Source organism: Lontra canadensis, unplaced genomic scaffold (assembly GCF_010015895.1).
Source record: "Lontra canadensis isolate GAN:19392208 unplaced genomic scaffold, GSC_riverotter_1.0 scaffold14, whole genome shotgun sequence".
In the NCBI taxonomy this organism is placed as follows: domain Eukaryota; kingdom Metazoa; phylum Chordata; class Mammalia; order Carnivora; family Mustelidae; genus Lontra; species Lontra canadensis.
The window spans coordinates 2,350,449-2,361,881 of NW_022631008.1; the positions used below are offsets into that span (position 1 = coordinate 2,350,449).

Consider the following 11,433-nt stretch of genomic DNA (forward strand, 5'->3'; position numbering starts at 1 on the left):
TAGTATTTCATCTGAAAGAAGAGTTTTCTTGTTTTGTTTTGTTTTAATTTTATTTATTTATTGAAAGTAATCTCCACATCCAGCATGGGGCTCGAACTCACCCTCCTGAGATCAGGAGTTGCATGCTCTTCAACTGAGCCAGCCAGGTCCCCTGGGTTTTTTTTTTTTTTTTTTTTTTTTTTCCTTCTAAGTTTAAAATTTCTAAACTGACAATCTTAAATAGCAGTAAAGCTGGATGAGTCTGATGATTTCGTGTAAATTCTTGAACGCAAGCTGTAGTTTCCCTTCTGGAAAAGGGGCAGCCTTTTTTCTCCCCTCTGAGCATCACAGGGTTGTTTTAAGGTTCAAATTCATCTGTTCAGCAGACAAAAATGGGCAAGGCCATTATGCTAACTTTAATCAAATAAATAAGATGATCTCAGGGAGTCAGTAGTTGTGAAGGAAGTAGGGTGAGAGAACAGATTTTAAGTCATACCTAAAGAGCTCACGTGTGAGGTGAAACTGAAGACACCAACCCTGGGAAAGCCTAGGGACAAAGTATTCCACACACAGGGAACAAAAGTTACAAAGGCCAGGCCAGATACTATTTTTAAAGCAATGAGGTGTTAGGCAGGTGGCATGAAATGTTGAAAGGGTTTTATAAATGGTGTTTGTTGTTGGTTTTCTGAATTTCCTAAATTGTCTTCTCTCCACATTCACAGTGGCTCCCCCTTGGTCTCCTGGCTTCTGGATGCTGGGTCTGTTTGCCAGCCCTTCTGCCCCAGAGAGCCGGAACTCCTCTACCCCAAGCTCCTCCCACCCTGGAAGTCACAGGGTGTCTACCCATTTTGAAAAAAAACAGAATAATCTTTTTTTCAGATGACCACACAAGTGTTTTAGAACCTCTCTCACTTGCGTTCTTCTTTCAGCTCGGGTAGCTGTGGCTCAGAGCAGTTCCCTTAATCTCTTTGCAAACCGAGATGTGGAGCTAGAGCAGAGAGCCATGCTTCTCAAAAGATTAGCATTTGCTATTTTTAGCAGTGAAATCGACCAGTACCAGAAATATCTTCCAGATATACAAGGTAAATAGTGAAAACCTATTTTCTCTGTCTTCCAAACTATGATTTTTTGTTGTTGTTGCTTGGGGAATACTTTCCCTGGGCTGTAAGTTGGGGTGAAATATACCGAGTGTAGGTGAGTGGGGAATGTTGGAGCAATGGAAATCTGTTCTGCAGAATCAACAAAAATGACCATCACCAGCATATTTAAAAAAAAAAGCACTGAATTTGGAGGACTTGCCTAAATATGGTCTCTATTTATATTGTTTGATTCAAGTTTCCTAAAGAATTCATGTTTAAGGGTGAGATATAAGACTACGTTGCTGCAGGCAGACATATTAGTGGGATTTTCTTATTGTGGATAAGAAATGGTATATTTTAAGGACCATATATTTTAAGACATTTTGGCCAAAAGTAACATTTGGAGAGCTGTCGCTTGGATGGGAGATTATTTGCATAAAGTTTTTGATAAGCTTTACCAAATGGGCTTAGTGGCCCTCTGTGTCCTGAAAGATATCCATGTGCTCATCATCACTCTGCAGGGATGAACTTGGCCTCGGGCAGAATTGCTCCGTATCCAAATCAGTGCACTTAGGCAGCTACCAGCTTCAAAAGCCACCATTGGGAACTAGGCTGGAAGGGTCATTTGTCATCTCTTTAGTGAGATCATTTCTCTCAGAAGATAAGTGGCTCCTTCTTTTCTAACCTTTTCTACTGAGCATCAGATATACAACACTGCACACTATTTGTCCTGTGATTTTATTTTTAAAGCTGACTAAATTAGTGCTACTCAAAAGTGTGCTCTGTGGACTGGCACCAGGCTGTTACACCATCCGTAATAAGTACAGAAATTTAGAGTAAGCATTTTAAACTTACTTACAAAACTGGACAGAATCTGTTGAATCTATTAAGAAAATGGCATTTGCATTTTATATATTATTTTGATTTTTTTCCTAGTAATTCATTTTTATAATTTTTTATGAAAGTAATCTGCAGCAGTTTGGAAATTTACTTTTTAAATCGGTCCTTCATCAGATAGTTTGCGAGGTAGTAGGTTAGCTTATATGGAAAAGTTTACATGAAAAGGATGTTCATTATTGATCCATTGAAAATATACTGCATTTCTTTCAGAGAGATTGGTCGAGAGTCTCCGTTTGCCCCAGGTGCCAACTCTTCACTCGCAAGTGTTCCTGTTTTTCAGAGTGTTACTTTTAAGAATGTCTCCACAACATCTTACCTCACTCTGGCCTACCATGATTACAGAACTTGTGAGTTAATTTTAATCATCAGGTTATCAATCTAAATTATAAAACAGTGTGATTAGCATCAACATGCTTACTGGATAAAAACTAATCTTAGAAAAGAACCGAACTCTCATTAAGCTTGTTGAAAATGGTAAAACTAGTCAGATTCCATCTCCACACAGAAACGTCTCATCGTTACTTCCTCTGAGCTGGTTTCGTGTATTCCCTTCCACACCAAATTTCTGACTTGGTCATGGCTGCCAGGCCTGGTTGCAGGCCGTAGCGGTACGTCCGGAGGACTGAGAGTTGACTTTGCTGAGTTAACTGCCGTGAGGCTCGTGCTCACTCTGGAAGGGCAGCACTTACCGGAGCTAAGCTTCCTTTACAGAGACTTTTACAGATTTTGTAATCTCCCAAACAGTCAGCTTCCTAAGTCCCCACTACACCCATCCCTTCTCCTCCCTGGGTCATAGCATCATCCTCATCTGAATGATTTGGGGAGCTCGGGAAAAGGACAAGAGTAAAAAAAGGGAAGTGAATCTGTAACTCCGAAAACCCAAGCGTTTATCATCTCCTCATAAAGACATTGGCTTTAATATATTTTTTAAATAACTGTAACTGTGTTGCATCGTCACCAAACAAAAGCCTGGCTTCATCCCAGCTTGGTCATTAGGAAGGCCCTGTGCCAACTGTGCAGTTTAACTTTCAGAAACTAAGTATGGTTTAATTTGATTGAATTCTAAAATTTATTTTTGGTTCAATGAAAACATAGAATAAGGAGAACTCGAAAGAAGCATTAAATATCAAGTTTAAATAAAACATTTAACATGAATTTCACGGTCTTCAGGTACAGGTATTTTTACTGATGGAGCAGGAACTCACTGCTGATGAAGATATTTCCCGGTAAGATGTAATACATTTCCATATGTTCTTGTCAGTGTTCAGTATCCTAAAGTCATCCAGAATATTACAACTACAACAGTATAGATAGTGTTTTATATGAATACTTTATATATTCATTAGTTTATATAGTCTGTTATTACCTGAATGACCATGTTTGGGTATAATATAGTATCGTTTATTCCTTAACCATTTCAGACTTCATGGCCTTTGTCTTCGAGACAGATTTAGTTTAAAGCAATATTATTTCAGTTACCCAGCTGTGTTGGTTTTGGTAGGTCACATGTTGTCCCTGAAACATCAACAAAACCTATCATGGCAGGTAACCTGTAACTAAGGTATCCATGTGTCCCGATCTTTCAGAATGATCTTGGTGTACTACACTTTTATTCTTTTTAGTACAGGCAGTATACTAATATGACTGAATATAAATTTTTATTTATGTAGGAATTTTTGTATAAGTAAGTTTATAAATTGAAAAGTTCTTTTAACACCATGTGTCTTAAATATATTTTATTCTACAGTGCTAGGTTTATTTAAAAAAAAAAAAAAAAAAAAGCATTCCCCTCTCCTAATAACTGCTTTTATAGAAAGACCTCCCCCCGCAATCTTTGCAGAGAGACATCGAGTAATAGGGAGGTCTCTTGGCTTTACAGCTTGTTACTTTTATATTTCTTGAGTGTAACTTGTTATTCTGTACTATTTTTACATTATCAACATAAGTGAACTTTTTAAGGGTGGCTCAGTTAAGCCCCCAATTCTTGATATCAGCTTAGGTCATGATCTCAAGTCATGAGTTGGTGCCCCGCCTCAGGGTCTGCACTGGGCACAGGGCCTGCTTGAGATACACACACACACCCCCCCACCCTTTCTCTATTCTTTCCCTCTTCCCCGCATTTAAAAAAAAAAAACAAGGGCGGGGGAGGACTTTTTATTTGAAAACAGCAAAGTGAATTTAGTCATGACCTTGCTCAGCAGTTACTAGTACACGTACTGGAATAAAAAATATTAGCTGGCACTTGGGAATTACCTGTTAGGAATTGGGTACAGCTGCTGACAGCACTGTCTCCTGCTTACAGGACTTCAGGCCCCTCTGTGGCTGGTCTGGAGACAACCTACACAGGAGGTAATGGCTTTTCTACTTCATATAACAGCCAGCGGTGGTTAAACCTCTATCTGTCTGCTTGCAAATTTTTGGATTTGGCTCTGGCATTGCCCTCTGAAAATCTTCCTCAGTTTCAGATGTAAGTAAAAACAAGGATATTAAATGGATATTGTTGAAAATGCATTTGCTTTGGTGACTGACATCTAATTTAAAAAGTTTTTGTATAAGTTGAAACATAATTTTTACTAGAATGGGGAGGTGCAGTTACTGGAAGTAAATGGTTCCTGTGGATAAATTAACAGCATTTAGTTAAAATTGAGTACCTGCCTTATGTGAGGTGATGACATACGTGACTCAGCAGCTTCTGGTCCAGTGTAGGGGACATACAGTTGAACACATCCTGGCTGTTCTGACAGCTGACGTGCAGGAGGCTGTTGCGGTCACACAGCTGAGACCCCCTCCTAGCTTTAGGTCCCGAATACAGATTTATGCTGAACGTGGTGAAGAGCAAGGGGACACACGTGGAGTCTGGGGGATTGGAATGGACCTGGTTTGTGTGAAATGCTGAGGGATCAGTATCATGGGAGCAGAATGTTACGAGAAGAGGCTGGAAAGGGGCTGAATGATGAAAGGCCTTGTGAGCTGTATCAGAGCATTTGACTTTAACCTAAGGAGAGCGGAAACCCACTGAATCATCAAAAGGAACGAAGCGATGTTACCAGGCTTGCATTGTAGGAATTTTACTCCGGCTGCATAGTTTGGACACAGGACTGGAGATGGGCAAGCCTGGAATCAAGGAGGCTTTCATTTCAGATGATAGTTAACTGGAGAGATGATGGCAGAGGGGACTAGGGAGAAACTTAATACAAGTAAATTCTCATAAATGTTCAAAAATATTTCATTATGGCTTTTCGTATTTAAATTTTTAAATAGGCAAGGTAAGTAAGATTGTTTTATCGAATGTAGCTAACTTGAGAATTTATCCATATGACCAAATATGTTTTTATATATAATGTGTTTTATTATTCTTCTGGAATGGAGTAGGATAAAGAGTAAACTACCAGAATCTGCTTTCTATACTGGACATGCTTAATTCTCTAAAAGTGCTGTTTCATAAGCTTACTTTTCATTAAATTTAATGGTAAGAACTAGAAATTCTTTTTAGATTAATTCTAGTTCCTTTTTTTCTTCCATTTGAAAACTATCTAACACCGCTTCTTAATAAATTTGAGGAGTCACATATCTGTTATACTGATGTTACTCCTGAAGAAATTCAGAAAGAAATCCTAAGCAGAATTGTCAGAAAGTGGTCAGAATTAATTAGGAACCTTATTATCACAAAAGTAATACCAACCTGGCACCTGGGTGGTTCAGTAGGTTAAGCATCTGCCTTATGCTCGGGTCATGATCTTAGGGTCCTGGGATTGAGTCCAACATTGGGCTCCCTGCTTGGTGGGGAGTCTGCTTCTCCCTCTCCTCCTCTCTCTCTCAAATAAGTAAAATCTTAAAAATATATATATATATGTGATAGAAACTATAGTCTTTGGTGCTCTAGGAAGAACATTAAGCAGTATGCTCATGGTATTAACTTTTTGGTTTCTGTGACGAGAACCAAAATGAGTTCATCCTATTTGTCAGGACAACTTTACTAGAAAGGGGATGAAATAGGCTGTAATACTAAAAACTACTAATTTTTTTTGAACTACTGTTTTTAAAAAATCTATAAAGTAGTAGATGATATGGAGAATTTGATCGTGAAAGAGTAACACCTTTCTAAACATGATTATGTATTTCAAAAGTTAAAGATATTTGATAACCACAGAAAAATCTTAAAAAGTCTGTGTGTGACCAAAAACTACCATAAGTGGAAAAGGTAGCAATGAGTTGGGGACACATATTTGTGAACTTCCTTACAATGTAAAAATATCAATGACCCAGTAGGAAAATGAGCCAATGACAGTTAACAAATAGTTCACAGAAACGAAATGGCCTATAAACACTGAAAAAGCCATATTCATAAGAGAAATTCCACTTACAAATAACCATCATAATGGTAAAAATCTAAAAGTATATTTCTTTTTAACCTTAACAGAAGCATTATTCTAGTTGCAAGCATACACAGATATTGTCCAGTTGTTCCCCAAGGAAGTTATAGTTACCAGAACTCAAAATACACCTTCTCCTTAAGCCAGGAATTCTATTTCCAAGGACTTCTCCTATCACCATACTGTCAGATGTATACAAAAATGAGCATTATGTAAGGGTAGCCACTGTGGCATTATTTTTAATAGCAGGAAATGGGGCAATCTAGGAGACTGGTTAATCAGTTCATTCCAACACCAGAGTACTGTGTAGTTGTTTAAGAGAATGGGGTTTTATGGGACATTATCTCCAAGATATCTAATTAAATCAGAACAAGCAGCAGTGAGGCTCTTTTATTTATTAAAAGGAGGAGGTTGGTTGTGTGCAGATGTGCTCTGTCATGCATGAACTCTGGAAGGATACACAGGAAACTGGGGGTACTGATAGACCCTGTGGTGGGAGACAGACTACTTTTCTTTAGTGTGTCCGTTTATACTGTTTGAACTTTTCCCATAATCAGATATTTACTTACTGAAGACAAAAATAAAAACAAAAATACAAGGGAGGTATGAAAGAAATCCTACATAATTTTTGTATTTCTTTGCTCCCTTGTTGTGTGTGGGATCATCTGGCCAAGCACATGGTAGAGATTTTGCCATTAACAAATGAGGATGGAATCATTTCAGTTACTTGCTTTGTGCTCATGAAAAAAAAAAAAAAAAATGAACACTTTATTTACTGTCTACCACCCTATGCAGTAGTTAATAGTATCTTTATTTAATGGTGAAGGGAAAGGGTCAGGCGAAGTATTTTGTCCTGGGTGACAGGGCTGCAAGCAGCACAGCTGCCACTGGAATCTGTTTAGGTGGTGGGGCCATGACTTTTCCACTATACTTAGGTGGCCTTGTCTTACCTGGCACATCTTGTCTTAGCAGTGTTGATATTCTTCTGTACATAGGTACCGATGGGCCTTTATTCCAGAAGCCTCGGATGACTCCGGTTTAGAAGTCAGAAGGCAGGGCATACACCAACGAGAATTTAAACCTTATGTAGTTCGACTAGCAAAACTTCTTCGGAAAAGGGCAAAGGTATTGTATTTTTTCTTTTTAAATGTAGTTAGAATTATAAAATGTATTTATATCATGTCTTATGTACCGTGTGTCTTTCAGTATGCATCAGGCTAATTAGAGGTCTTTGCCCCAGAAAATAATGAATTTGGCATGCTCTTCAGTGAGCCTTTGTTCCAAATCTTTTGTCTTTTTCAGACATTAAAAATTTTTCAGGGACACCTGGCTGACTCAGCTGGTCGAGCATCCGATCCTTAATCTTGGAAAGCCCATGTTGGATATAGAGATGACTTACAGAAAATAAACGCAAAATTTTTAAAATTATTTTTTTCAAAAAATGTAAAGTTTGGGGATGATGTGGGTTTGCAGTATGTGCTTTGAGTGCTCAGAAATTTCCCAGTCTTCTGGGGTCCCCTAATCAGGCAGCTGCCCCTGAACTAAATCACATTCCACAAACAATGGGATGGAGGAAAGTGATTAAAGAGGAGGTTGTGTTTGAAAGATCTAAGGAACTTGATTTTCAAATCAAGTTGTTTCTTTAGGAACTAAGTGAAAGGGCAGAGATGAAGGTGAAAGTTGGATCCAGAGTTTAAGGCTAGGACTTGGGTATTTCTCACTTTGATATTACAGGGTTTGAAAAAAATAATCATGGTGACAAATCCAAAAGCCAAGTGATGATCTATATGACCCCAGGCACATGCACTTTCTGTCATCCCTGCATCTCATAAGTATTGACCGTATCTGTAAGACCACTCTCTGTATCTAAGGGATAAACAAGACCGCCTTTTGCCTAAAATGTGTCTCCCAGAGTAAGAAAACAGTTTTGATTAGAGAGCATTTTCTACACTTTAAACAAGGTCTTCATGGCCAAGCATACTTGTCATTGGAACAAAGGCTCTGAGTTCTCCTCTTTCCTTCCACAGGACAAGGAGGAGGACTTTAAGACAGTGATTTTGGAGGGATTGGAGATGGCCAAGCATCAGGTGAGGGTGGCTTTTTGATGCTTGTGATGTGGCAGCAAAAGTTGCCACATCTAGACCAAATATTGAGACACAAACCCAGGTCTGGATCTCAACAAGTACAAGAGAGGTAAAGAGGAAGGAAGTCTGTCTTCAAGTGTAGACTGGTGAAGTGAAAGGAGAAATCATTTTTATGGAAACATGTCTGACTTTTTAACTTTATTTATTATTGAGGAAGTGTAGTTCTGATGAAGAGAACACCAAAACAAGGGTACTTGTTATGGGTCAAGAGCTTAGTAGTAAAAGTCCCCTCTCTTACAGGTACATCTTGGCAGGAATATAAACAAAAGATTACACCTCAGTTACATTTGAAAACTAGTTGTATAGGGGGTTCAAGCATGCCTTTTCCCTCAGTATAAATTCATGTCTATTTACCTTTTAATTACTGTTGGATTGCAGTTTGACTTAAGGGACTGGAAATGTATGGTCAGCCACCCAATGGTTGCCAGTGATGAGAAAGTCAGTCTGGGACACTCATTAAAGCCAGTGTTCTAGTTAAGCAAAAGGAAGAGGTTTTCTATATCCTATATTTTAGACTGGAGGTTAAATAATTGCTCTTTTTTCTTTTTTTTCTGGCTATAGAGAACTGGATGATCTTTTTTGTTTTCTCCTATTATAACTTCAGTCTATTTTCCTTTCTCGGGATTTCATTTTTAAGTAAGCAAACAAAGCTTGTGATCACACGTAAGAAAAAAGCTGGATTTTGCATCTGCTCTACTAGGAAACTAGCGTTATTAAAAATTAGATTAACAGTTTTTAAGTTTAACAGTTTAAAAGTTTCTCAGCAGCATCTGGTCTGAGAAGGCAAACTATTTGTTAACCAATAGGACAGACTGTAGTTCTGCTTTTTAAGTCCCCCTTGATGATTTTTCCCCTATTTTCTATCCAGTCCATGTCTATCTTCATTCTCTCCACTCTGTGTGTTTTTATATCTGTGGTTCTGCCCTAACTCAGACATCTCCAATTCTCTCAGAACTTTCCCTAGATAGACTGAGGTCTACATCTTTGTATCATCTGGTTGGCTTTTTAAACCAGCCTCTTGGTACACAAAATACTTTATTTGCATTTACATTTAGTTGACAAGAGTTTTCACCTACATTCTCATTTGACTTCTCTGCTGGATAGATTATACTTCCCCACTTTTTAAAATGAGGAACCTCTCTGTATCTTACCCAAGGATGTCCCTCAGTGAGTAAAAGGCAGAGCCGTAACACCAACCCTGTTATTTTGACTCCAGGTCCAGCTTTCCTCCCCATGTTGTTTAACACAATGAAGCAGATGGCAGTGTGTCTCCCAAGTGTTCCTTTACTTTCTCTCATACTGACTTAATCACTTTGAAGCTTGCCACCATGTTGTGGCAAGTATAAGCCACTTGGCTAAAAGGGAACTACCTACCTGATTTACGAGTGGTGACATGGAGACGACTGCTATCTCTTCCTAACCTTATTCTCTTCTCCTGGGTCACCTGCGTGGGAGTCCAGAAATCTGGGAGCTTTTTGAGTATATGCAAAGCACAACATAAACTGTTAATTTTTGACTCTCCCTCTCAAAAAACCAGTTCTGCTAATGAAGTGTGCTCATGCACTCCAGTTAGAAAATGGGGCTGCAGTGTTGGGACTCTTCTGCCCACACTTCGTAACTGGCACAAAGAGGCTTCAGTTAGAAGCAAGAGTCTAATCAAGTCTGGAATGGAGACTTAGTGTGATCGTTTGCATTTGTTAACCATTGCTGATGTTTATACCCTTTGAAATGTTCTCATGGACCGTACTCTTTCGTTAATTACCATCCCCTTGTGTCTTCTACAGAAAAACCCGGAGGAAGACAACTCAGGGAGAACGCTGGGTTGGGAGCCGGGACGCCTGCTGCTCACCATCTGCGCTGTGCGCAGTATCGAGCAGCTCCTGCCATTCTTCAATGTGCTCAGCCAAGTCTTCAACAGCAAAGTTACCAGCCGATGTGCAGGCCACTCAGGGAGCCCCATCCTCTACTCAAACACCTTCCCTAACAAGGACATGAAACTGGAAAACCACAAACCATTTTCCAGCAAAGCCAGGCAAAAAATAGAAGAGATGGTAGAAAAAGATTTCCTGGAAGGGGTGATAAAAACTTGAAGCACTACAAGTGGTTCCGTTTAACTATATGTAAATGTAATTATTTAAAACAAACATTGCTCTGAGTTGTATAGTTTCTTTTTTTGTATGTAACAAAACATTTCAGGTTGTATTTAATTTAAATTTGTAAATACAAGCAAATGTCTGAATGTGGCCTGAATCAAGTTTAAATATTGTTGGCTCATATTGATTATGGTGCCTCAGAGAGATCTATATATACATCTATAGTCCATTGTTTGTTTTACTGTCCTGAATTGTCTTAAACCTGCAAAATACACACTGCACATTTTTTGCTACTGGTTTCAGGCTTTAATTTAGATTTGTTGGTATCTTCTTTCGGTTCTTGACCACATTCTAGTATCCGAATGGCGTCACTTCTCTGTGGGAGGCGTGGTCACGTATGACCGTTTTCTCCCACACACCTTCACTAAGCGGAGTACAGCGTAACTGGAGCCCAGGCCCTGCATCCTCCCAAATGTAGCACGAGCACCTCCATCTCCGTGCGGAGTAGAGACGCAGTCTCCATCTCACACCTCGGAACTTCTGATGATGTTCCTCAAAGAGGTAAGTCATTTAAGAATCATCCTAAATTTTGCTGTGGAAGAACTGGTTGTGTTAAGTCTCCTCCACCCTCCCCATTCATATGAACAGTGGGGAATCCTGCAAAATAGCGAGCGTGGTTATGTAATGGCAATGGAAAAGGCATTCCCAGGAGCTGATAATAAGGTTTAATTTTCCAGCAGCCCTCATGAATTTTCTCTGCATGTATTAGAAAGTTAACGACTGAAACACACAGCGAAGCCCAGATACTTTACATTAGTGAGACTGAAATTGGGTAATTTTTAAAAACGAAATTTAACAAGTATAA

At 39.0% G+C, this 11,433-nt stretch overlaps 1 protein-coding gene across 10 annotated transcripts in view; it reads left to right on the plus strand.

Moving 5' to 3' along the window:
* DOP1A (DOP1 leucine zipper like protein A) overlaps positions 1-10,859 on the plus strand; it is a 107,035-nt gene extending 96,176 nt beyond the window's left edge. For 5 of the 10 annotated variants that reach the window (XM_032858011.1, XM_032858017.1, XM_032858014.1 and 2 more), the window contains 7 exons: positions 909-1,061; positions 2,169-2,305; positions 3,129-3,184; positions 4,261-4,425; positions 7,327-7,456; positions 8,359-8,418; positions 10,260-10,859. In XM_032858011.1, coding sequence (XP_032713902.1) covers positions 909-1,061; positions 2,169-2,305; positions 3,129-3,184; positions 4,261-4,425; positions 7,327-7,456; positions 8,359-8,418; positions 10,260-10,565 — 1,007 coding nt within the window. In that variant the 3' untranslated portion in view covers positions 10,566-10,859. Of the gene's footprint in view, positions 1-908; positions 1,062-2,168; positions 2,306-3,128; positions 3,185-4,260; positions 4,426-7,326; positions 7,457-8,358; positions 8,419-10,259 lie in introns of those variants that run through there. The other 5 variants (XM_032858015.1, XM_032858016.1, XM_032858018.1 and 2 more) reach the window with 4 other exon arrangements.
* Positions 10,860-11,433: the final 574 nt, after the last annotated feature.